At 35.4% G+C, this 27520-nt stretch overlaps 1 protein-coding gene across 5 annotated transcripts in view; it reads right to left on the bottom strand.

The window, feature by feature from the left end:
* Window positions 1-27520, bottom strand: part of CCDC102B (coiled-coil domain containing 102B) — a 203578-nt gene that overhangs the window by 37628 nt on the left and 138430 nt on the right. For 4 of the 5 annotated variants that reach the window (XR_016021211.1, XM_088798036.1, XM_019729363.3 and 1 more), the window contains exon 7: window positions 14317-14484. The exons of the other annotated variant lie outside the window; for it this stretch is intronic. Coding sequence is in view for 3 of the 4 variants with exons in the window: in XM_088798036.1 (XP_088654162.1) it covers window positions 14317-14484 (168 nt within the window). In the remaining variant the exon portion in view is untranslated. The remainder of the gene's footprint in view (window positions 1-14316; window positions 14485-27520) is intronic. 5 annotated transcript variants of the gene reach the window in all.

Raw genomic sequence — 27520 nt, 5'->3', positions numbered from 1 at the left:
AAAGAAAGAAAGAAAGAAAGAAAGAAAGAAAGAAAGAAAGAAAGAAAGAAAGAAAGAAAGAAAGAAAGAAAGAAAGAAACAGATGCTGCATCAGCTAAGGCAACATGCCCTTCCACTTTTGTTAAAAAATCTTCACCAAAAAAGCAGACATAATTTGTAAAGTTCTATATTATTAGTATCCTAAAACATATATATGCCAGATAAATCCATGTCAGTATTTACTGTGAATACAGAATAATTGCTTTGTCCCTATTGGTATTCTGGTGAGGCCCCAGGGAATCTGGCTAAAATCTATGAAGGTTCCCAAAACTTTGTAATTCAAGAAAAATATATTCAAGACATAACTTATAATCTGATAAAACTGGCAACATGACGAGGTCCCAGCTATAACTTAAGCGTTGGTGATACAGAGACAATGACTTGAACTGAAAAGGAGCTGAGATTTCTGGAAAATATCAATTCCTATCATTGGGGGGAAAAAAAAAGGAAAATGAAATGAAAAGAAAGGCCGGGTAGATGCGGCAGACGACAGCACATAAATTTCATTTTGATTTGTATTATAAATCCATCGCAATCTAACTGGAAACACTTGATAATCAGTTTTGATACAACTTCCCATTAGCCATTGAACAGAACCAATTCCTGTCACAGAAATTGAAGTGACATGTTGAGCGGTGGGCACTCTGGCAAGTCCTTCTGGCCAGTCTGCTGCAGGGCATCTGCTGCCCGGTGTCTGTCATCTTTCCCGCTTGGAATGTGATTAGGCTAATGAGGAATGATGGCACAGAGTCAGTTGAGGTTCCTGCTCACCCATTTCCTAAACCCGGCTCATGTAACCCAACCCAATGCAGCCTTTAGAAGAAATGAGCGGGCATGACAACTTGCCAACTTCAAATAATTAAGAATAATATTTGTACAGCTATTTACCATTGACACTGAAATATTCTAAACAATTTTGTGAAGGATTATACCGCAACATGCTCTTCACCTGGAAAAAAAAATCAGCAAAGTCAGTGCGAACATTTTCCTAAAACTTCTCGGTGATCTCTGATGGAAAGTGGTAGCCTTTTGAGAAATTTGCCAACTATATAGTTTGCTGTACATGATTTCTATTTAGTTTTCAATGTCAGAATCATTTCAAGTCTTTATAATCTCTTACTACTCCCTATGTGGAAATGATTGGATCATTTAAATTTAGTGGCTCCAAGTAATTATTACGTAGATATTCAAAATTAAAATGTGATCTCATTTTGACAGGATATGAAATGTCTTGTAACCCTTGGTGATACGTGTGATTTACCAGAATTATTTGTTTCCTTACTGGCCTTCTTTTTTGTATATATGTCATTGGCTGTCACAAGACTTTCAAGCTTTTGTGAAACTGACTACTAGATTTCTACCAAGTACTTTCCATTTAAAGTAAGTAGCTTTATTGTCTACTGGACAACTGTTAAAATGTTTAAGAAACAGTAAAGAAGCAAGCACTGGATACATGAATTGCTGAAATGAGTTATTGACTTTTGAGGTCTATAAACTCTAATTTTCTAATGAGCTGAGGTAACAATGCAATTGCTGTAGGTATAGGGTTAATACAAGTAATGAGTGTGGCTTAGGTAAATAACTCCATCTGTGAGTTAAATTCTTTAGAACAGAAGGTATAATGTTCGCTTACAATTGAATTGGTTTAATTAGTAATTCTACAAAGAATGACAGAGGTTCAGATTTGAGAGATTCTCTTTTTGATGAAACTATATTTTTGGAAACCTGGAATGAATGGAATGATGACAGTTACATTCCCAATGACTTGAACCAATTATTTCCCAAATTCTTTACTGTCATCTTAGTAACCAAAAACCAGAATAATTTTTCAAGTGGCTATGCTGTAGTGCTAGTGTTTCTTTCCTTTGGGAATACATGTGGGTAACTGTGTGATGAAGCTCAACATTCTTAACCAAAGAAAGTATAAAAACAGGAATAAAAGAATTAGAAAAAATTAATTTGGAGAACTGATACTTTCTGATTAAAATGCTTATGTAAAAACTAGAGTAATAAAGACAAGGTTTTACTGGCATAAGGATACATATTTAAATCAATGGAATAAAACTGTCCAGAGTCCAGAAATAAACTATTACATTTATGATCAATGGGATTTTGGTTTGGGTGCCAATACATTGCAATGGGAAAAGAATAACTTTTTTAACAAATAGTCTTGGGACAACTATAATAGATATCCACAAGCAAAAGATTGAAGCTGAACCTCTGCCTTGCTTCATCTATAAAAATCAACCCAAAATGGACCAGAGATCTAAATATAAGAACTAAAAGTATAAAACACTTAGAGGAAAACAACAGAAGTAAATCTTCATGTCACTGAATCAGGCAATATTCTTTATATACAACACTGAAACCACAAGCAACAAAATAAACAAATTGGACTTCATCAAAATTATTTTTTAAAGCTTTATGCTCCAAATAAACCCGTCAATAAATTGAAAAGACTGTCTACATAATGAGAGAAAATATTTTCAAATCATGTATCTCAGATGGGATTTAGAACACACAAAAGACAAAACTTAAAAAAAAAGTCCCAATTAAAAAATGGGAAGAAGATCTGAATATATACTTCTACCAAGAAAATATACAAGTGGCCAATTAGTACATGAAAACATGATTAGCACCATAAGTCATTAGTGAGATTCAAATGAAAACCACAATGAGATACCACTTCATCCCCATGAGGATGGCAATAATCAAAAGATGGACTCTAACAAGTACTGCTGAGAATGTGGGGAAATTGGAACTCTGACATTGCTTGTGAGAATGTAAAATGGTACAGCCACTTTAAAAACAAGTCTGGCATCCTTAGAAATGTAAGCATGGAGTTCCCATATAATCCAGAAATTCCAAGGGAATTAAAAACATTCTACACAAAAGCTTGTATATGAATGTTCATACTGTGTTTCCCTGAAAATGAGACCTAGCTGGACAATCCGCTCTAATGCATCTTTTGGAGCAAAAATTAACATAAGACTGAGATTATATTATATATTATATTTATTATATTATATTATATATTATATTTATTATATTATATTAATATTATCTTATGTTAATTTTTGCTCCAAAAGATGCATTAGAGCTGATTTTCCTGCTAGGTCTTATTTTCTGGGGAACACGGTAGTAGCTTTACAGCCAAAAAGTGGAAGCAACCCAAATACCAACCAACTGAAGAATGAAGAAAAAATGTGGTATATCCATACAATTGTATATTATTTGGCCATAAAAAGAATGAAATATTGATCCATGATACAATATAGAAGAACCTTGAAAACATTATACTAAGTGAAAGAAGGCAGTCACAAATGGCCCTATCTTCAATGATTCTGTTTATTTGAAATGTCCAAAATAGATAACTCCATAGAGACAGAAAGTAGATTAGTGGTTGTCAAGTGCTGGGGGTAAAAGGAGATTGAGGAATGACTGCTAAGAGTGTATAGTTTCTTTTTGGGAATATGAAAATGCTTTTAAAATTAGATTGTAATTGTTGCGCTAGTCTATGATTTTACTACAAACCACTGAATGAAATCAAACACTTTAACTGGGTGAATTTTACAGTTTATGAATTAGATTTCGATAAGGCTTAAAATAAACAGGGCATGCATTTCAGTTACTATAATATTCATATCTTAAGCCAAATTGAAACCAATTCTTTGTAGACACCCTAAAATTAAGTCAATTGAATATATCCGGTGATTCCAAAGTTCTTAGGATGTTCTCTTAAATAATCACATCACTTGAATCAATATTTCTTTGCTTTATGACTATATAATGAACTTTTAAATGTTCTTTAAAATTGGATGATGAATGGACACTGGTGCCTTAGTAAGTCTAAACAGCATCGGCATTGCTTTAAAATGTATTACCCTAGATAATCTTATATGGTTATTGATATTTATATACAAAGCATCCTATTAAACAGTTTATTCCAGCTCAGAGCTGTTTTCCTGCTCAGTAAATTAGACCAGCATCATGAGCAGTGGAAGTGAAGTGCCTGACATCCTACAATGCTGGTGACTTTTAATTTGTGCCCTGAGGGACTAATACTGAGAATTGGTTCAGGGTACCATAGCAACTGCAGAATCGATACAATGATATATCATGTGGCAAATTTGCAGCTGAGAGAACACTTCAGATTGATGGGTCACCTGGGCAGCAATGTTACCGGTGTTTATGGGGTGGCATCTTGATAAGGAACATTAATTGGTGTTAATTTTATCGAAATCAAAGACAGCTATAGAGTATCTCTTTCCATAGCGTAGAATATTCTCATCAGATGTGTGGCAAAAGGGTGATTAAATTGTAACCAGTGTCTCACAGGGTTTTGATATGGACCTTTACTAAAACTGACTTCAAGTTGCATTAACCTGTGTCATGTGCTAAAGCGTGTGTGCAAAGAATAACAATACCTTGGCTGACATCAAAGAAAGACAAAACATCGTCAAATGATATTAATTTTAATGACAACAGCATTTGTGTTTGATCATCACAAGATGTACATATTTCCACTTGCCTCTTAGAGAAACTGCATAGCAGAGAACACCAATAAAGTACCCAGGGAACAAACAATCTTTCCTTCTGTGTTTTACCCAGTTAACACACAACAGATATCTGCTTTCAGAAGGAAGCTTTTTAGGAGCACTGGGCTTAGGTGCCTCTTTGCCTCTGGATATTGGAATGAATTCCAACATCATGAAACTCAGTGGAAGAAATAAAAGTGGCATTTGTGTCCCAAATTTCAATCTGTTTTCACACATCATGAACCATCTGGCTTAATCTCCAACTAGTACTGAATATGGGTCTAAAAATCCAGTTACTCTTCTTCATCATTTTAACCGAAAGAAAAGGAGATGGCAGAAACATCAGTTAGAGAAATGCAAAGATGAAAGGAGATTACAGTTATAAAACTCTCTTAAAGGAATTTAAACATTAAGAAGAGAATTCAATACAAAATGACTCTATTTTATTTATTATAACTTGATATGGAAACTCGTCCTCAACGCTCTGCATTCTAGCAATTCAGCCCAATTATTAAGCCAGTGACTGCCACACCATAGGCCATTTACAGAGGTGACAATCTACTAGTGAGTCAGAGAAATCTGCTTCCACAAAACACAGGAAACGGCAATTTTGTTAAGAGCCACATGACCGGTCATCATCCACAAAAATGAAATTTTTAAAAAACAGTGAATACTCTCAGTTAATTGATTATAACTAAGGCTCAACCGCTCATTAAAAAAACAATTAGAATTTCCAAATTAGAAAGAGAACCAATGTTATTTCAAAATAAAATTCATGAAAAGAATAAGTAGAAAAGAAACACACAAAAAATCTTCAAAAAGCTGTTCTATAAATAAGCAGATTACGAAAAGTAATACAATAAATACAAACTATGTGAAGGGAAAGCAAGTGATAATTTATGATTGACTAATAAAGCCAAGGATTAAATACTTAATTCCCCACAGAGAAAAGGGAGGACATTATAATTTAATATTTTTTTAAATATAGAAGTGAACCCCTAAGTTTCTAAAAAGGACTTCAATGATGAGAGGGGTAACGCATGACAACAAGAATAAATGTTTCCCTCTACAATACAAGTGGCTGTCTGGAGTACAATTTCCATAATGACAAAAATATATGCAAATTACTTTTCCTGCACCTTCTCCTTCATGAAGATCCTTGGTTCATAGGCCTTCATGTGGGATTCTTCTCTGGGGTAGACCACCGTGTTTCCCCAAAATAAGACCTAGCCGGACAATCAGTTGTAACGCATCTTTTGGAGCAAAAATTAATATAAGACCTGGTATATTATATTATGTTATGTTGTATTGTATTATATTATATTGTATTATATTATATTATATTATATTATATTATAGACTCGGTCTTATAGTAAAATAAGACTGGGTCTTATATTAATTTTTGCTCCAAAAGACGCATTAGAGCTAATGGTCCTGCTAGATCTTATTTTCGGAGAAACACGATATGAGCATAGAACAAAACAAACTAAATCCTTATTTTATTGAATAAGGTTCAAATAGAAAAGCATATAATAAAAAAAAGTATACTCTTCCATTTAAAGAGAAGATACATACTGACTGGTGTATGAATTTTGCATACCTATAAGCATGGCTTTTGGCCACATTGTTAGTTTCAAAGAAACTGAAGGGATGCCAAAAGTGCAATGTTTCTAACAATGTTTCTGAAACAGAAATGGGTCCCTCATTATTTGTTGAATTATATTTAATCTTCTGAGTTCCAAACTTCCTGCATTTGTCTACTATAATTTTAGTAGTGATTTTGTACCTGGACTGATGGCCGTATCTTTCCTGATATCTCTCCACCAGGAAGCTTTAATGTCCTCTGAATAATTTTGATGACTATTATTTGAAATAATCAGCATTTACAGCAGTAACTGAATTGCTTAATATAAGAGAAGAAAGGAATTAACTGCACATTAAGAGAAGTGTTTAAAATATGGTAAAAATATTTAAGTATTTTATTTTACATATTTCCTAGTAAAAATAAGTTTATGATCAACTTAGGTTCTTCCGTATCATCAAGTTAAGCAACTCTGAATAGCAGGAAGGGAATAGTAAATGGAAATGTCATGCTTTACAAAATGTACACAGTATTGAAATATAAAGAAAACATTTCTTTCACTAAATAGTAAGTAGATGAAAGCTGGCAGACTTTTAGTTTAATTTAATTCCAACACATCACTTCCAGTCATAGTGTTAGTGATATTACAAAAGTCAAAGGAGACTTATTAGTGCCGATGGGATAAAGACAGATAACCAATATTTAAAGCACATTCCTTAACATAGAAATCCCATTCTCATCCTCAAACTGAGAAGATAGTAAGCATTCTTTCAGTAGAGCAACATTCAGATTCCAACATTTTAAAATATTTCTCTGCACCTTTCTTTGAACATAATTGTTGCCTACCATCTCAGTCACTGGAACCAACTGTAAACAGTTTTACCTGCCATTTATTTTGTATATCAATACAAAGTCCATATGGTAAAAATGGCCAAAAAAAATCTGAAAATTATTATGAAAGTAATTCTGACCTCACAGACCTCCAGAAAGATTCTCTGGGACCTTCAGAATTGAACACTTCTGGTTTAAAGAATGTTTTCTTAATAGAGTGCATTCCAAGCTGAATGCGCTCATGATATGACTGGTTTACTTTGCATTTGGCTAGAAGTTTCTAGAAACATACCAAAAAACACATTATCTGACATATATCTCCTTCATATAAGTTACATTTAATTCGGAAAGTGCATCATCCAACATGGTAGAGAATGAAGGGCTTCTCATTTAGAATGTCACATAACAATATATGCTGTAAGAGCTACCAGCTTGGAATGCTTCTGTTCATTCTTTTAAGACTATCTGTAAATAGTTTTAGAGATTTATTTTGCTAATATTGCACAAGTTCTAGCACATTTAGCCTCCCAATAAGGAAATATTAGGTAAGTGAATAAACGAAAGCAAACAAACATGCCTTAAATGCATATAAATGAGTCAAGTGAAAAATGGAAGGAAAAATTTGTGAATGCTATTGGCCATCCAACAGGGTAATTACTGCTTTCCTTTACAACACACCCATTTTTTTCCCTCCACACAGGCCAGCACGTGAACCCATTTCATGCAGAGAGGTCAGGGAAAGACCTTGGACATCTATGTGATGCGATAAAGATCATGCAACTCCTTGGAGTTCCTATTTTTCCTACATTTGGGTAAGTGTAATCTCATTTAACTATTAACATCTTAAAATATTTTATATTAAGATGACCAAGGACATTATATTTAATAGAAAGGAAATTGTGATTTAGAAAAAAAGAAACTGTACCCATCAAAGAAATGTTGCATTTCTAAGGGTTACTTGTTCACTCTGTTACTCAAGGAATTTTGTGAAAAACTGCCACCATGATAGGCTACCAGTTACTACTTTTATAAGAAAACTCTACTTACCATATACCTAAATTTAGGAATGTAATTATACTCCTTTTGAATATTTTTATGTAAGCTTTTTTTTCCCCCAAAGACTATATTCTAACAGACAATATGCTGCAAAATATTTAATTTTGTATACTTAGTACTTAAAAGGAAATGCAATTTTGGGGGGTACTATGGATACTGAAATTAAACGCTATAACACTAGAGATGTTTAATTGACTACACATTTAAGAGACTTGTAGCATGTGGGCATTTAAGAGACTTTTAATAGACTTTGTGTAAATGTGAAACGCTCTAGAGAATAAACATTTAAGGGACAGCAAAGAGTTCCCACGTACCCCTGCACCCCCCATCCCCACCTCAGCTACACCAAGTATTTTATTAGCATAGAACGAAGGATAATGGTGACATGAGCAAGGCTGGCAGTCATGAGGGTGGAAATAAGTGGTCACACTTGTGATGTATTAGGAATATAAGACAAAGAAGGTGAAGCTTAATCTTATATGGAGTGAGGGAGGAAGAGACGAGTCAAAATGTCTCCTGAGCAATGGAATAGCTAGAGGAGCAGGTTTAAAGATAAATTTGGGAGTTGTCAGCAGAGAGATGGCATCTAGAGCCACGAGGCTTAACGCCATCCCCATTGGGATGAGTCAGCTTGGTACAGGTAAGTGAAAGGATACTGTGGAGACACTCGCACATGTGGAATTGGAGACGTGAGGAGAAATCAACAAAATTGAGATCAAGAAGGTGAAGGTGAAACCCCAGAAATGCTGATTCTTCTAAGAGCCTGGTGAGTAAATTACTTTCAGAATGGAACTTACTGGCTGTGTCAAATTACTATGATATGTTGAAAAAGATGAACACTCAGAATCGACCGCTGGCCTTAAAAGTGTGGAGTACAGTTGTGACTTTGACAATTTTTCTTTTGGTAAAGAGGTGGTGGTCAGAATACCACTACTGTGATTAGAGAGAGAATGAAGGTTGTGAAGAAGTAAAATTTTGTAATAGGGGCAATGGAATGTGTGCTGAAAGGAAGTTGGTTTATTTTAAACACTTTATATATAAAAATCTTTAAATATACATGTATGTACACACACAGTTTCCCACACTATCCGAATTTAGAGCATTTCTATGAAAACTTTCATAAGCCAAAATGGCGTAAAGCAGAGTAGCCCACTTTCTGAAAGTTCCTGTGTGGGGACTGAGTCCCAGAGAGCAGTTTCCGGGCTCTCGGTCTCACGTGGAAAGGTGCTGGCATCGGTTATTAGATGGCCATCAGCTGTAATCAGATGGCCATTCGCTGTGGTTGGGTTGCCATCAGCTGTTACCAGTTAGCCACTAGCCACTGATATAACTGCTATGGCTACGCTGGCAAGGGGGTTGGTTGGTTGGCAGAGAAGCAGATGGTGGATTGTGGCTAACAAGTGGGGTTAGCAAGTGTGGGTGGAGGACTGCGGATCATGTGGATCCTACTTCCTGTGTCTCGCCCGGCCGCCAGCGAGACTGGGGTGCAGGAAGACCCCTTGTTGGGGTACTGGCAGATGTTTGGATTTGTGTCTCAACCAGCCACCAGCGAGAATATAGTGGTATGACTCCCCTATCTATGGCTCCATTGTTGTTCCTCTTTGGCTTTGCCATAGCCTGCGCTTTTGTGCGGGAGCGGGAGCTGAGGCCCTACATTACATCCTGCTCCACCACTTGGCTTTGAGGAAAGACCTACTTTAGTGGTGTAACAGCTTTGTTTCCCCAGGGAAATTCTCACACGAAAGACCCACATCAGTACCTGTTTTCGCTAACCGCAAGAAATCCAAAGAGGATTCTCACTTTTACAAAGAAAGCAAAGCCAAAAGTTAGACAAGAAAAAGCTCACAAAAGATTGTGGTGTAAGTCATTCCATATAAAGGCCTTAAAACTTCTTGGTTTTACTCACGTCCTATCTCAGCCTACATTTTCTACTCACACACAACTTAAACACGAGTTTTGGCTGAGAAGATGGCTGCATGATGATGGGTTTGGTCTATTCCTAAGTTCTGACGCAGAGCGGAAGTGCTGGACAGTGGAGGTGGCTGGTGAAGTGAAGAGAGAGCAAGGCCATGATACATGATTGTGGGAAATGGTCGCCTTCAAATTATCCATGAACGTGGAATGAGATTATTAGAATGATTTCGATTAGAAATACGGGAACACTGGGTTGCTGGATTTTTACCGTGCTGTTGTGACTATGGTGGCATCATTTTAGACACATCCAAGACAGCTCTACTGAACGCTGGCACTGTAGGGGCATAGTTGGAGCTGGTCCTTGCTCATCTATTGTAGTTAGGGTGTCAGACAATAAATAATTAAAACAAACACGTAATTACAAATGGCCCTCATGCAACTGGAAGGAAAAGAAACAGGGCAAATTGTTTCTAGGAACCCTGTGAATATGACCATCTTGACATTTAGTTACGTTTAAGTACATCTATTTGTGTTTGAATACCCTCTGCTACGATAAAAACCACTTAAGAACACAAATACTAAATATTAAATGAACTGGGAGGTTTTGACAGTTTCGTTCATATCCTGGGTCTGTGCTTAATGCCTGTCTCTGGGTGAACTTGCAGCTGGCCTCTTTCTTTGTTATTTCTTTCTAATTTTACCTGAAACACTTACCACATCTTTTTCATAGATAAATGTGAACTTCAGTTCTTAAAATTAGCAGGGTGTAAATTAATGAGATTTTACCAAAATACATTTAGGTCTAGGAAAGGATTTCTGCGTCCTTCCAAATAAAGACTTGTTTAAAAATCAGCTAATTTAGATAATTAATGTTCTGTGGGTTTAAGCAAAGTGTCTCTCACATTCATCATTGCTGATGATATCAGACTTTTGCAAAGATTCACCTTTTTGACACCAGAATGCATTACAATGTGAGGCCAGAATTAGCTAAGCTGAACAAATAAGGTGATAATTGCTAAGTGTAAAGCCATACTAGCAATGCATTTAGCAAAACACTGAGTTTCCATGTGAACTTACAGCACCCACGAGTATCTTATTCTTTCTGTTTAAGTGATTTTCCATCTCTTGAAATTCTATCAAAAGTAGAAGGCTTATATTAATTTTGCATATTACAATTCTAACAGGTACCAATTATAATGGGGTTCTCAGTGGCTAGCCATTGTATTTTCTACTGGTAAAATCTGTTATCACAAATGTGTGTTCAGTGGAGACCAAAATTATGGATTTGAAACGTAATGGTGGTAGCCTTTTCTCATTAGACCAGTGCTTCTGACATTTGACTGAGCATTAGAATCATCTGAGAAGCTTTTAAATGATACTCATATACAGGCCCCATCCATACAAATTGACTCGAATTCTGGAGATGAGACTTACATATGAGTATTTTAAAATCTTCCAAAGTGTTTCTATATGCAGCTTGGTTAGAAAATCATTGCTTTAGACGTTAACTGGGAATATATGTTATCTATCTTTATTAATCTTATATCTAGAATTGTACTTAGCACCTAAATCAATAAACACTAGTTTAATGAAGAAATCTATGAATTACTTAAAGCATAAATGTCATCTAAAAGGTAGCGATTCTTCTCCTTGCCATAGACCTTTTATTTTGCAATTACTATGAGCTAACTCTCATCCTCTGTAGCCTGGTTTGTGAATTATACGCATTACAGGCTAGGCACTACTTTACCCCTGATTTACATTTCTTTTAACACAAAACTATTCACAATTTTGAAAGTCCACGTATTTATAGAAGCTATTACTAAAAAATAGAGAAAAGTCAAGAGTAAGCATAGAAAATGGGTAATACTGTACATATGAAAAGATATATTATATTCATATCCTTTAACCAAAGAATTCCACTGACAAAACTTTTTTTTCCCAATAAGAAAAGTGGTCTCTACATAAAAGTAGTCATAGTAGAGTCATATTGGGAAAATAAAATCCAAATGACTTTCAATGAGGGAGGATTAATTGATTAAATAAATTTACATCCAAGGAATCAAATAGTACTGCATCACAACATGAAAACTGGTTATATTGACAAAGCAGAGTACATTATTTGCAAACAATGATGGCAATTATGCATAAAAGTACCTAAGTGTTGGAAGTTAATATATTGAAGTAATATAATACCACGGTGCGGTGATAGTTGAATTTTTCCCTTTATTTTTCCTTCTTTATGTGATGTGATATTGTTTCACAAAATTTAAAAGATTCTTTGGCAAAGCTTATCTCATTCTGTCCTTTAGCCTTCCCAAAACTAGTGCTACAGAGCAGAACACCCATTACACATTACTAAGACTAGTAATAGTGTATATTATACACCTTACTTCTACAGACATAAACTTGTGAGCTCAGTTTGCATCTGTTCTAACAACTTTGCTTATTGCATTATATTATTTACTAGACATATTTATTAAAGTGGTCAGTTATTTTGGTATTTAAATGTGGGTACATGAGTATATGTAATGGGTCCTGCACCATGGTATTTGTTTCAATTAAATTTTGTCATTATATGTGATATACAAGATGTGACTATTTTAAATTTAAAAAATCTACTATAGTAAAAAACATTTTGAATTTGTTTGTTACTACAGGAACACTTAATGGTCTATGATGGTCATTAAAACAACAACAAAAATTTAAATTACATGAAATTGGCTCCAGTGCCAAAAGTAGATGGTAAGGAAACTTACTGGAGGTTGGAATGATGGCACCCCATTTGATGGAGTCTTGAAACATCTGGCACATTAGTTTCCCACAATACCCTGGGAGACAGATAACGTACAGAAAGAGGTTGTGGTTTGTAGGAGAAGAGGTATGTAGCTGGTATTTCCTGCTTGCTATTGGTGCATTTGACAAGTATATAAAAGAAAGATAACTCAAAAGAATAGTCGAGTTTTCGAAGCGATATGAAAGGTATTACAGACATTTAAGCAGTACTGTGAGTTCTAGGGTCTGATTTTCATTTTCAAATGGTAAAATATAAAACTAAGAATACCTTTGAACACTAACGGTCAATTAAAGCTGAGCTTTCTGGCAAGGACCGCATCTATGGTGTGGCCATCAAGCCTGTTAAAAGTTCTGCATCTGTTAAGGTCTTTCCCTGTAAATTCTTTAAGCTAAATAAAATGGCACCAGGGAGAAGAAAATGAGATTGTGCGCCTACCAGAATACCTTATAAATTCAAGGGAATGCACATAACGCAGACAGTGGAATGTCTCCAAAAGAATTGTAGATATGACAGTAGACCTGTGGAATTTACTGGAATCAAATAGAAAAAAAAGACTTCTACGTTTTTGTGAAAATTACAGGTGGCATAAAAGAGACTGGTTTCTCAAGATTGGAAATAGTCTTTCATTCCTCCATATGTGCCCATGGCAGGGAGGTGACTGAACACGCTCTCAGCCTCCTGAGAGGGAATCTCCACTGCCATATTCAAATATGGCTATGGTATGTAATAATCATATAATAAAGGACCTCCTGGAGAGGAGAACCAAGGACCACAGGAAACTACAGAACAGACAGCTATTTTCAGGGAGCAGAACCTGGGCCAAATAAAGAAGCATTTTCCACGGGCAGAATAGGAACCCCTTGCAACATCTGCCAAGTTAGATTTCATAAATATTTTGTATTTATTCCTTCCTTTTCTTCAATATATTTTTTGTCAATTGCAGTTGACATATAATATTATTAGGTTCCCTGAGCAGACAGAACCAGTTTAGTCACACAAACAAAGCTTAATTTAGCTTATTTTCCAAGACTAACTTAATCTTGGTCATTTCTTGCTTATGTGAGATCATGGACAGAACTTGAACTATTTCCTAAGGTCAATATGATGTAACCACTAAAAATTCTAACATTGTAACCAATCACTATAAAGAATAAACAGCCCCCCCCCCCCCTCTAGAAGCTGCTTTATAACTGTAAACTCCTGAGCCTCATTCCATGTTGGCTTTGAGTACCCCTGGTTGACAAACTATGTTTTTGGTGCACGCATGATAAATTTTTACAAATTCCTACCTCAGTGATTCATTGGTTCTACTTTGGCTATTTCTGAAACTTTGATAGAAGCTGTAGGACATGCATTAAAAAATACACTGTTTGCACCACAGAAGTGAGCACATTCATTGTCTATGTAACATTTTTCTCTTCCCTGACAGTCATAATTTTTTATTAGTGTTTAAAATGGATCCCAATTAATGGTATATGCGAATAAAGGAGGGACTTGTTTCCTATATGCTATAAAACATTATTTTGAAGTTGTCTAGCATAGGTTGCCTTATAAGGTACCTTGTCTTCTTTTTGGCTGAGCCTCTGTTTTAGTTCTTCTACTCGGAATCTCAGTTTCTTTACTTCGCCTTCATTTGGATCCCCGCGGTTGTTTGCATGAGTCTGCTCTGTTTTCGCCTGGCACTGTCTGCTTAGTTCATGGTGGGCATTTTGAAGGCCCAACAGTTCCTTTCAAAAGAACACAAGGATTCCATTGTTTATAATTTACCGTGATAAAGTCAGACGAGTAGCGACTTCTTTTGACAAAGGAGAAAAGCATTTCAGGAAGAATTCAGACGATGGCTCTCTTCATCTGGAACGCACGCATTTCTGCAATTAACTGTTATGATTATCAGACAACTATAAATGAAGATGAATTTGTACATGGCTAAAACACAATGCAAACTCTTTGTGTTCTTAAGTGAATGATCCATTTTGCATGTTATGGAAATTTAAGTTTGATGTATGTTTTCCAAAAGAGGACATCACATCTCCATAAATGCAGAATATAATAATACTAAGTGCAAGAAGAGCTGTTCATCTGCTAAATCAGCAGAAGGATTAAGAGTTAGCAGACTGTCTGCTTTTAATTATTCTTCTAAGAGAAAGGTTTTGTGTTGCTGTGGTCATGTTATTCCTGACACCCTTCTGAGAGCATGTGGATGCAGCACAGAGACTTGGAGTGAGCGGCCTGTCCTGTGCAGAAGCAGATTTATCATGAAGTGATTGGCTCTTGAATCCATCTTGTTATAATTAACACCATACAAGATATGAATTAACAGGCTACATTAATTGGTCTCAGATTATTAATGTTGCTTCTCATTTTTAGTTAAAATTTTCTGTACGAATTAACTGTACTGTCATTGTAGAAAGCATCTTTATTAAAACTATAAAGAAAAACACTTCTAGTTCCTCATAATAATACTTTAAAAAAAATCCAAGGATATTTAATTTCCTGAAAAATACAAATCAAAACCACAATGAGAAATCACCCCACACCTGTCAGAGTGACTATTATCAAAAAGATCAGAAATAGCAAGTATTGGCGAGGGTGTGGAGAAAAGGGAACCCTTATGCACTGATGTGGGAATGTAAATCGGTGCAGCCATTATGGAAAAGAGTATGTTCTTCAAAAAATGAAACTAGAACTACCACATGATCCAGCAATTCCACTTGTGGGTATTTATCCAAAGGAAATGAAAACACTAACTCGAAAAGATATCTGCACCCCATGTTCATTGCCAAGATATGGAAACAACCTGAATGTCCACTGATGGATGAATGAGTAAAGAAATTGTGATAGATTATATATATATATATATATATATATATATATATATATATATATATATACACACACACACAGTGGAATATTCAGCCATAAAAAAAAATCTGCCATTTGTATGATCTCACTTATATGTGGAATATAAAAACAGAAAACATTTCATAAAGAAAATAGATGGTGGTTACTAGAGGTTGGGGGTAGAGAATAGGGGTGAAATGGGTGAAGATGACCAAAAGTACAAACTTTCAGTTATAAAATAAATAAATTCTGGGGTTATAATCTACAGTATGGTGACTGTAGTTAATAATACAGTATTATATATTGAAAGTTGTTAAGAGAGTCGATCTTAAAAGTTCTCATCACAAGAAAATAAAATTGTAACTGTGTGGTGATGGATGTTAACTAGACTTATTGTGGAGACCATTTCACAAAATATACAAATGTTGAATCATTATGTCATTCGCCTGAAACTAATATAATGTTATACGTCAATGATTAAAAAAAAAAAAAAAAAAAAAGACTAAGCATAAAGGATTGACCAACAGGGCCACAGGAAAGGAGGCTATTGTGATGAGTCAGGTGAAAGTCAAGGGCCTGGCTAAGGAAGTAGCAGCAGAGAACAGAGGTAGTGACCCAGTCAAAGCTATTAAGGGTTAAGAACCCACAGAATTTCTCCATTGGTAGGATGGGGATGGTAAGAAAAGGGATGCAGTTAAGAACAACCCATATTTCTGCTTCAGCCCTGAGTGGTGGTGGAGTCCTTCACCAAATTAGGACGTACCGGAAGAGGAGGGGCTTGGAAGAGGAGACACATTCAGTTTGCAAAAGCTGAGATGTATGTGCTTGTGGAACACCAGGGACAACTCAGTAAGTCACGGAATATTCTAGTCTGTACTGGCTAGGCAGAGAGAAACATGGAAGAACTCGGGTTAGAGGTGAAGTTTGCAGTTTACAGTTATAAAAGTCAGTAAAATTCCACTGAAAAGTAAAAAGAATTGAGGTTACGATCCCAAGATCACCAACCTCAAAGGAATTGAAAGAGAAAAATGAATCCACACTGTTCAAAGGCAGGGCTGCTCCAGAGACGGGAGAACAACAGAGTACTGTGAAATATAACAAGAAATTTAAGAAAATGGAATATAATAAGAAATTCAAGAAAGAAGAAATGACTGACAGTATGAAATGCTTAAGTGAAGTGAAAAGAATCAAAATAGATCTGTTAAATTTAACATTTAGATCATTGTTGCTCTAACCAAAACACTTCAGTGGTTGAGCACAGACAAAGATTAGAGTCCAGTGAGTTGAGAAATATATAGAAAGGAAATAGAGACAAAGAGCATAGGCATTTATTTTAATTCCAGAAGGTTGACTGTAAAGAAAGAGAAAGACACACAAATAACCAGGTAACACAAACTTAAGGAATGAGAGAGACACAATTGTGTTTCTAATGGAGAGAATTACACTTTATCTTGTATCATGGATTTTAAAAAAATGCACATAATCTCTGACCCAGACATTCTATTTCCGAATACACATGCAATTGTGCAAAATGCTGTATATATACGGGGTATTCACTGTAGTGTTTTTTTTTTGTTGTTGTTGATAGGGAATGATTGGATACTAATCTATCATAGGGAGTTAAGTAAAGAACTATTACCATTAAGTATAATACGGCAGCCTTTCTGTATATTGTTATGATAGCTCCACAATATTCTATTAAGTAAAGGAAAATGCAAGAGTGTGAAGCATGTGTTACTATAGGAAAAAAGCTGATGTATAGTGAATTTTAATAAGATATCATTAGTGACCAGCAAGCTCATGGCCTTTGTGAAACTCATAATTCCAACCAGAACACGTAGACATGCTGGGGCGGAGAGAGGGGTGTGGAATGGAGGGCAGGACCCGGTGAGAAGCTGCTGGCCACCACTCTTCTCTCAGGAAGCCAGGGGGTCTCCAATGCGGACCACCACCGCCCCCACCATCCAAAGAATGCACCTCCCAATATCCTTTGACAATGTGAGTGTCAAGAAACTAGGACTTCCCTGGAATCTTGCAGCTGCCCTGCAAACCCCAGCCCCCCAAAGGAGTCAGAATCACAACCACGGTGTTTAAATCTGAAGAATGATGAAGGGAAGCTGGGAACTAGGAGATTTGGCTGGGCAGGCTTGCCGCGGATCCTTCAATGTCCTGACAGCAACATGCGAGCTCATGCCCTCACTGCAGTGTTTTACAGAATTACATCACAAATCACATTTAGAAATGTGAACATATTTTTCATTTCTTCTCTTCAGGATACAGTTTTTCAAAGATGAAGATATATACCTTATTCTTTTACAGAGAAATTAATAGGGAACGGAATTCTATTATTTGGAATGACAATGGAGCATTTAATTAAAGATTTTCTTGATCTGTCACATAAAAATAATTTGCCACCAAAAAAAAAAAAAAGCAGAACTTATTGAAAGAGTTGTAACAAATTTGCAAATTTCTTAGGAATTATGCACCTAGTTAGAACTATTTAAACACATTTTTCTTTTTTAAATTTTGTTTTATTAAATTTATTGGGGTGACAATTGTTAGTAAAATTACATAGATTTCAGGTGTACCATTCTGTATTACATCATCTATAAATCCCATTGTGTGTTCATCACCCAGAGTCAGTTCTCCTTCCATCACCATATATTCGATCCCCCTTACCCTCATCTCCCGCCCCCCACTCTCCGCCCCCCTTACCCTCTGGCAACCACTAAACTATTGTCTGTGTCTATGAGTTTCTGTTTCTCATTTGTTTGTCTTGTTCTTTTGTTGTTTTTGGTTTATATACCACATATCAGTGAAATCACATGGTTCTCTGCTTTTTCTGTCTGACTTGTTTCGCTCAGCATTACTCTCTCAAGATCCATCTATGTTGTCACAAATGTTCCTATATCATCTTTTCTTACCGCCGAATAGTATTCCATTGTGTATATATACCACAACTTCTTTATCCATTCATCTATCGAAGGACATTTTGGTTGTTTCCATGTCTTGGCCACCGTAAACAAAGCTGCAATGAACATTGGAGCACACGTGTCTTTATCTCTAAATGTTTTCAGATTTTTTGGGTAGATACCCAGGAGAGGGATTGCTGGGTCATATGGCAATTCTATTCGTAATTCTTTGAGGAACCTCCACACTGCCTTCCATAACGGCTGCACCAGTCTGCATTCCCACCAACAGTGTATGAGGGTTCCTTTTTCTCCACAGCCTCTCCAACATTTGTTATTATTTGTCTTGTTGATGATAGCCATTCTGACTTATTTAAACACATTTTTGATTTAGCAAAATTACTTCTCTGAAGGTCAGCGCTTAGTCAGTAGGCATGTACAATTCTCTTAGACTGGTTTAAATGGAGTTAAGTAAAAACAACCATTGAGGTGTATATATAGAAAGACAGACAGACAGACAGAAAAGAGGGAGGTAGGAAGGAAGGAAACCTTGTGTCACCCTTGTAGGTAGACCCCTAGCATTCTTGCTCTACTGCTTGACCAATTGCTCTGGGAAGGTCGCCTTATTCTCAGGCCCAGGAGTTGGATACCGTGTTTCCCTGAAAATAAGACCTAGCTGGACCAGTTCTAATGTGTCTTTTAGAGCAAAAATTAATATAAGACCTGGTATATTATATTACATTAATTATGCTGTATTATATTATATTACATTATATTATACTATACTATATCATATTATATTATTTAAGACCCGGTCTTATATTATAGTAAAATAAGACCGGGTCTTATATCAATTTTTGCTCCAAAAGATGCATTAGATCTGATGGTCTGGCTAGGTCTTATTTTCGAGGAAACACGGTATGTATTAGTCAAAGTCTGTTCTCAGCGCATGGTTGCCAAGACTTCAGCAGCACCTGGGAACTCCATCCAAGACCTACTTGGGGCCCAGCAACGTTGGGTTTAAGAAGCTTTCCTAATGTCTCTGATTCAGCATAAAATTTGAGGACCACTAGTATATGCCAAGTGTAGTAAGCTTTACTCTTGCCAGTAACTGTCGTTTAAGAAAGTAGAAGGGAACCAAACTGATCAATGAAATATGAGAAGTCTCCCTGAGTGGGAAGAGATGGTCTAGAATTTTTTTTTTAGCGCTTAAAAATACACAAGGAATATATATGCTGGCGGGTACGGGGTGAGGGTGGCACAACATTCTGGGCCAGTTGGGGCGTCCTGTTTACAGCTGAGGTTTGCTAACCTGGCCTGGCCATGTTTTGTTACTTGAGAAAATATATCATATTTTATCTATATATAGCCAAACATTTTAATTATGTTCACAGGACACCTTTACTTTCTAGAAAGTCTAATAAAGGTGAAAACTGGGTATCACTTTAGGAGAAAAAATATTTTATCAATACAAAGATTTTTCTTTTTTTAATCAGTTTGGAGTGAAAGGAATTAGCCAAATACCTACTATACACTAAATTCTTCACACACCTACTCTCTACTGTTTTTTCTATCTTCCCGATTCAGTCTCCGTTTACACAAATTGCTTATGGCCAACCTAGCTACACTTTTCATTTTATCAGAACAATATACCATGGCTGGCTTTAATCTTCTTTTCAGGCATTATCTTCCAAGGCTTCACAAATTCTTTAACGTTTTAATTCATTAACTCACCACCACCCCCATTTTACTCTCTGGAGAGAGATGGGTTTCTTCTTTAATTCTCAAAAACACATGGTACTTCAGATTACCTGTCAGTGTATAATCCTCCGTAAATCAAAAGCTATACAACCTGACAGTACACACGACTCACAGTCCTTTTATAAGTGGCTATGAATAATATTGGGTCTCGATATAGAAAATAAACATATACAATGTTTATATACAAATATTTTTGATAGGATAATGTTAGTTTCTCAAATAGACTGATTCTCTAATGATGTATAGGATTTGACAGCAGGCTTTACATTTGTATATGGCTGATAAACTCATGTATTAGTTCATGCTCTTCTAAGTAAGGATATTGCTTTCTACCTAGAATTAATTTTTTTAGCTGCTACATAAAGTATTGAGACTTAAACGATTTTGATTGTAGGAAGCTGAAGGGACTAAAATACATTTTCTTATAACTTAAAGTGATACAATGAGAGGCTGGTAAAAATGAATCAAATAAGTTTATGTGTATCTATTTGAAGGAAAAGCAAAATGGCATACAGGAAATATTAAAGTATTATAATACATGTTATTTCTTAACTTCAATCTTTTGCAATTATCATTCAGGTCCTAGTTTAAATATAATTTCTTCTGAGATGCTTTCTTGATTAACCAAATGTAAACAATGATTCATAGTATTATTTTAAAATTATCTTTCATCTGACTTTTTCATTTCCTTCATAGCCTTTATCACAGGTTGAAATTTATACCTATTTATGCATTTAAGGTTCTATTTTCCTACGAGGCAGTCAGTAGACAATGAATGCACCTATATATGAAAAGTAAAAGCAATTTAAAATTGTGTGGGGATGTGAAAATTAACCTAACTAGTTGTCAGGTCTGTAGGAAATTGGACCTCTAATTGTAGAATTTGGGAAATAATACTGAAAATACTGTAAAGACCTTAGAAAGATAGTCAAACCTGTTACTAACAGAAAAGATGTGACCTCGATTTACCTATAAAACATGTGTGTGTGTACACACATGTTTAATTTGCAAGCACCAAATACATCAAACAATTTTTCTAAGGATGATCACTTTTCCAATTTGCCAACACATCATTTAATATTATTTTCTAAAATATTATTAGGTTTTTAAACTAAACTTACCCTTCTTAAATTTTAATTCTATCAATTTTTAATTATCTTAAGTTTAGGATTAACTAAAAAAAAGATTAAAATCCATGACTGTCCACAATTACTTGAAATATGTATTTTTTCCCAGTGTTTAAAATATAAGTAACATTTTAAATACATTTTTAGGGGTAGAAAATTGATAGGATTTTTCAAATGACAAATAAAAAGAATAATCGTGTTGTTTAAAATATGTCCTTTGTGTACACATCACTTACATCATCATAAATTGTTGAATTACTACTAAATGATAAGAGCATAAGATTTATTTATTCTTATATATCAACTGCTATTTATTTTTATTTTGTTCTGGTTAATCTGATAGATCTAAAATACTATCTTCGTGAAAATATATGTGGAGACATGCTTGGGGGAATATTACTTCATATATTTTTTATGGACAGACTTTTATTAGAAAGTAAAAGACAAAGATAACATTGAACGCAAGATGACATGAAGGTGACATATCGGAGGGAGGAAGGCATGGGCATGTGGGAGAGCTTTTAACAAAGTGAAAAATGGAGCGTTAAGTATGGAGGAATGGGTGGGGGAGGAGCAAGGTGATATGGGCAGACTGGGTAAAGATCTTAAAGTCCTGGTATACAGAGATTGAAATTCTAAGTTTTGTTTTAAATGGTGGAAGAGGGGCATGGAAAGTAAAGGAAAACATTGATCAAGAGAGTGAAAGATAGAGTTTCTAAAAGGAAAAGTAACTTCTGTCTCACTTGAATGACAGAAATAGAGAAACCAATAAGGAGAAGATTACAATGAGGCTGAATCAGTTAATATCTTTCCTGCAACTAACAGGAAACAAAACAAAACAAGAACACGTTTCACCTTACATAAAAAAATCCTGGAAGTGACTTCATTAGTTGGTTAATTTAGCAGTTCGAGAACTTCATCAGGGACTGGGCTCTTTCCATATTTCTGCCTTGCAAACTTTGGTAGCCTGTATTGTTTTTCACAAATGTTTGATGCTCCTCTCTAAAAGGGTGATTATGCATCCCCCTGACAAACTAAGGTATGGCCATGTGACTTTCTTTGGGCAATGTAATTAAGTAGAAGGGATGTTGGTTACCTTCGGGCATTTGAAGTGCACTGTTCACTATGCCTTCTTTTTTATGCCTCTGCAATTGTGTTGAAATGAACCCTTTGTACCATTGGGTTCCTGAGTCACTGTGTCATTGGATGGACATGTAGAGTGAACAAGAAATAAACTGTGTTCTTTGAAGCCACTGTGATTTTTCAGGCATATTGTTACTGTAGCATAACCCAGCCTGTTCTAAATGATATACTCTTCTTAGTGTGTGGGTTTTTCTTGAGCTAGAAATCACATGTAGTTATGATAACATCAAGAGGGAAAGGGGAATTCCCTTCTTGTAGGATCTTCTCAACAGTGAAAAAAAGAATTCTAGTATCTTCCCAGAATTCCATTTCACGTTTAAATGGCTAAAATTGTGCCATGTGTTAATGCTTACACCCATCACTGATCAAAAAAGGTAAGCCTACATGACTGGATTAGCTTAAATAGATTCAGGTTATGGGGCTGAAGATAGACCCCCGCCCCCGCCCCCACAGATGAAGGTCAGCAAAGTAAGGTGAAGGGAGAATACATGAAAAATTCGAGTTCCATCAAGAAAGGGACACTGAACAAGGGGACAGACACTGAGAAACCAAGATTGCCTGCTATTCAAAGTACCATTTCTTCATATTTCCTGCCTTCCTTCTTTCATTCCTCCCCTCTATTTCATTCATTCATTGAACAAATATTTGTTAACAAACGTCTATGGACTTGATACTCTAAGCACCAAGGGCATAGATATAAAATCAACCTGCAGTATTGTTTGCAGAGAAAAAAATTAAACCTGGAGAAAGTAGGTACCCATCTTGGAAAAGACTGTGTTAGAGGCATGCTCAAGGGGAGATATATAAAGCAGCTAACAGCATGGAGGAAAGGAAGCAATATTTCCAAGACAAAGGAACAATGAATCTGAAATTCGATGGTTCAGTAAAAATTACTATATGAGGAAGAGAGATTGAGAGAAAGTCTCTCCAGGCAAAAGTATGAGCATATGTGAAGGCCAGAAGTGACGGAGATTGTGGTATATTGTGGAGAGGATTGGACAGTAGAGAGAGAGGGAGAGAGAGGGACAGCGAGCTTGGTATACATAATCATGAACGTATTTAATAATAAAACACTCAAATGAAGTAGAAAGGATTAGTGTCCAAATAAACTATTGAATATATACATATCACCAGACATTATGGAGATTGTTCAGCATAAGAAAAGCATTAACATGGAGATACAGCAATTCTAGTTATATAAAAATAAGTATTGTGCTTTATTCACAAACAACCAATCACAAATTTAAATATCAAATTTAATATCATAGGTTCTCAGACTACGGAAATAGGGCCAGAAACAAGGATTTGCAGTAGAATAAGGATAATTCTCTTGTTTCAGTCCTAATGTAGTAATGTGTTTATTTTATGATCACCTTATGTGCACAATGGGACTTTACCATGTGTAATAACTAGGAGCTATTGATATCGCAAACTGAAGTGAGAGAACAAATGGGAAGACGACACTGGGCATGTCTAGAACAGTTTACTCCAGGGCAGTGACTCAGCATCTGTGTTTAATGCTGCTCTCTGGGAACAAGGCATTGGCTTAGACATCTACTGATAACGTGAGACCACTAATAGAACACTTACTAACATTACCTGGATAGGCCATGCTAGCTTAGGGTCAATGCAGCTCAAATTGAACAATAGATTTCAGCATTTCACCCCAGGAGAATTGACATCCATGATAGTAAAGATTTGTTCCTACTGTATTAACTATAGTAAATAATAGCACCTCCCTCCAAGGACTGTTGTATATATGTATATGTGTGTGTGTGTGTGTGTGTGTGTGTGTGTGTGTGTGTGTGTATATATATATATATATATATATATCATACGATATATACATATATATATGTGTGTGTGTGTTTTATTCATAGCTGCTGCTTATTATTATCACAAGAATATACTGTCCTCACTATACTCTAATCACTGGCTGCACATGGAAGAACATGGAGGAACATGCACAGTAAGCAGTCAATGTATTAATGTCTGTTTAAGTTCTGTAGTGAGTAAATAGAATGTCATTCCACGTATTACATTTTTACTGTTCCCAAAACGTATGTACCATATCAATAGTAAAATAATACATACTCTTTGTCTCCAACCTTAAACAATCTACCTGTTAAAGTGATTTTAAAAACCACCTTTGCCCTTGTGCAGCATTCTGATACACTACAAGTTGCTGGTGGTTAGTGTGAACTAAACAGTCACTGTTTCTACCCTCATAGATGAAGTTTTAGATGTAGGCAACTGAACAACTAATAGGAACAGAGTTTAGTCAGTGCAAGAATATGTGTGATAGGGGCACATTTGAAGGTAACACAAGACAAAAATGAAAGATTTGAAAAGACTTAGATATTAACTAATTGTAAAAGTCAAGGACTTTGCATAAAAAAGAAAGAAAGAAAAATAAACAAAAAAACAAACAGAAACCTTTTTGATTCTATGACCAATTTAAGATATAGCATATCTCTAGTCCCCTTCAAAGTAAAACTTTCTGACAGAATTTTCTGTAGTTGTTTTATCCACGACTCCATCCTCAATTATTTATTTAATTCTATTCATTAGTACTTATTCATGTGATTCCAGAAAACTAGTCTTCTTTCTCAAGGTCACTAATGACCTCTAGAAAGTCAAACACATCACTCACCTACCATATCTCTACCCCAATTGAACTCTCAACAGGGTTCTCTATTTTATAAGGATTATGATCACACACACACACACACACACACACACACACACACAATTCAATTGAATACTGAGGTCTAGAGTTGCATACCCAACTATCTACTTGATATCTACATTTGGATGTCTAATAGACATTATAAATGTAACAAGATTTATTGCACTAATAATTCCAATGACATAGAAAACTTAAACAATGCTTTTCGCTACAAATGCATACAAATATCATTACAACCTGAGAAAGTAAGAAATAGGACAAAGATATAAGCCCTAACATGTAGTGCTTATGTTTTAATGTTCATGTTAGTTCAGTAGATGTGATATTACACCCAAGTGAAAAAGCAAGCTTGCTTCTTCCCATGACAGAGTATAAACAAATTACTCTCACAAAAAAAAAAAAAAAAAAAAAAAAAAAATCACAACTCAAAGACTGGCAAGCCCTGCTATAGAGGAGCTAGGTAACCACCAAGTTGCAAGCTCAACCTAATTGCCAAGTGAAACCTTTGGAATACATGGAACAAACAAACTCCAAATGACTCAAGAGCCTGGAGTTCATGGGCCCACAGAAAAATCAATCTAAGGGCAAAACTAGCTCAAAAACAAAGTTTCAAACCATAACAAGTAATGATTCAATGTGAAGGGGAATAAACAAAAATAGGAAAAGTAGCATCCCAAGAATTTGAGCTACAGAAATCTGAAAATGCTATAAAACAATCATATCATTAAAAGATTAAAGGAACATAAATTATAAGAAAATAACAATACACTGAGACAACAGAAAGCAGATTTGGAAAAGAACCAAGTAGAACTTCTTGAAAAGCCAAATGCAGTTCTAGAAATTAAAAGTTCAACGGATGGATTAAATAGGTTAGACGTTATTGAGGAGGAAACTAATGAACTAAACAACAGATCAGAATTAGATTATATGAAATACAGCAAAGAATTACGAAAAGACTCCAACTATGATAAAGGATTAAAAGACAGATACTGAAGTCCAGGCTTGCATATACACTGTCTACTTGACACGTACACTAGAATATTACTTCACTTCACAAGTCCACAATGACCAGCCCTGAAGTGCAGCCATCACTTTCACCCACATTCCTTTGGCCACGACTTATACATATGGTCACCAATAAGTGAATGGTGACTGGGAAAGCCACACACATATGTGCCCAGGAAGAAGAGGAAGTAGATTCCTCATGTACCCATCTCTGCCAAAAGAACAGCTAAATTCAAACAGTGTGTGTGTGTGTGTGTGTGTGTGTGTGTGTGTGTGTGTGTATTCATGTATATGTATATGAGGTGTGATAAAAAAATACGGTGAATGTTTAAATTAAAATAATATATTACAGTAAAAGACACATTGCTATTAATCTCCCTCAAAATATTCCCCCTCACTTTGAACACACTTATCCCATCGTTCTTGCCACTTTCTGAAGCAGTTCTGGAAGTCCTCTTTTGTGAGCCCCTCTACTTCATCCTCCATCAGGACAATACTGCATGTCACACATTGCTTCTGGTATATGGCAATTTCTGTCAAATAAAAACATTATGGTGTGTCCTCATCCACCTAGTCACTGTATCTGGCACTGTGCGAGTTCTAGCTCTTCCCCAAAGTTAAAATGACCATGAAAGGTAAACGTTTTGAATTGATTCAGGACATCAAGGCAGCCACGACAGCACAACTAAAGACACTCATGAAAGAGGACTTCCAGAACTGCTTCAGAAAGTGGCAAGAATGATGGGATAAGTGTGTTTAAGCGAGGGGTAGTATTTTGAGGGATTAATGGCAATGTGTCTTTTACTGTAATATTTTTTTTAAATTTAAACATTCACCATATTTTATGATTCCATCTCATACACTATGCAAGATTCAGCTAGACCAATGCTTAGAGGCCAATTTATAGTATTAGATACATTTAATAAATAAAATGATTGAAAATAAATTAATTAAATTACAAATCATGCAACTTGGGACAGTTAAGCAGATTTTTAAAAACTGAAAGCAAAACAAAAAGAATTAACAAAAATAAAGAAATGAAGAGAAAACATGTTCCTTTTAAAATTACATATAAAAATGGGTAAAAGTCTAAGAAGATTGATTTGAAAAATGACAGGAGGAAAAAATTAGTAATACCAGGAATGGATGGAGATAGAGTAGATAATTTATAAATGATTTAAGAACCCTAAGAAATATATTATAGCAACATATACAAAGACAAAAGAAATTGAGTTTTTTAAATATACTTTATCAAAAACTGAACTGAGAAAAATTAGAAAAATAGAAT

Source organism: Rhinolophus sinicus, chromosome 4 (assembly GCF_057876585.1).
Source record: "Rhinolophus sinicus isolate RSI-liver-muscle chromosome 4, RSI-T2T, whole genome shotgun sequence".
NCBI lineage: Eukaryota > Metazoa > Chordata > Mammalia > Chiroptera > Rhinolophidae > Rhinolophus > Rhinolophus sinicus.
The sequence above is the reverse complement of the archived record's forward strand: the minus strand, read 5'-3'. Positions and strand labels throughout refer to the sequence as shown.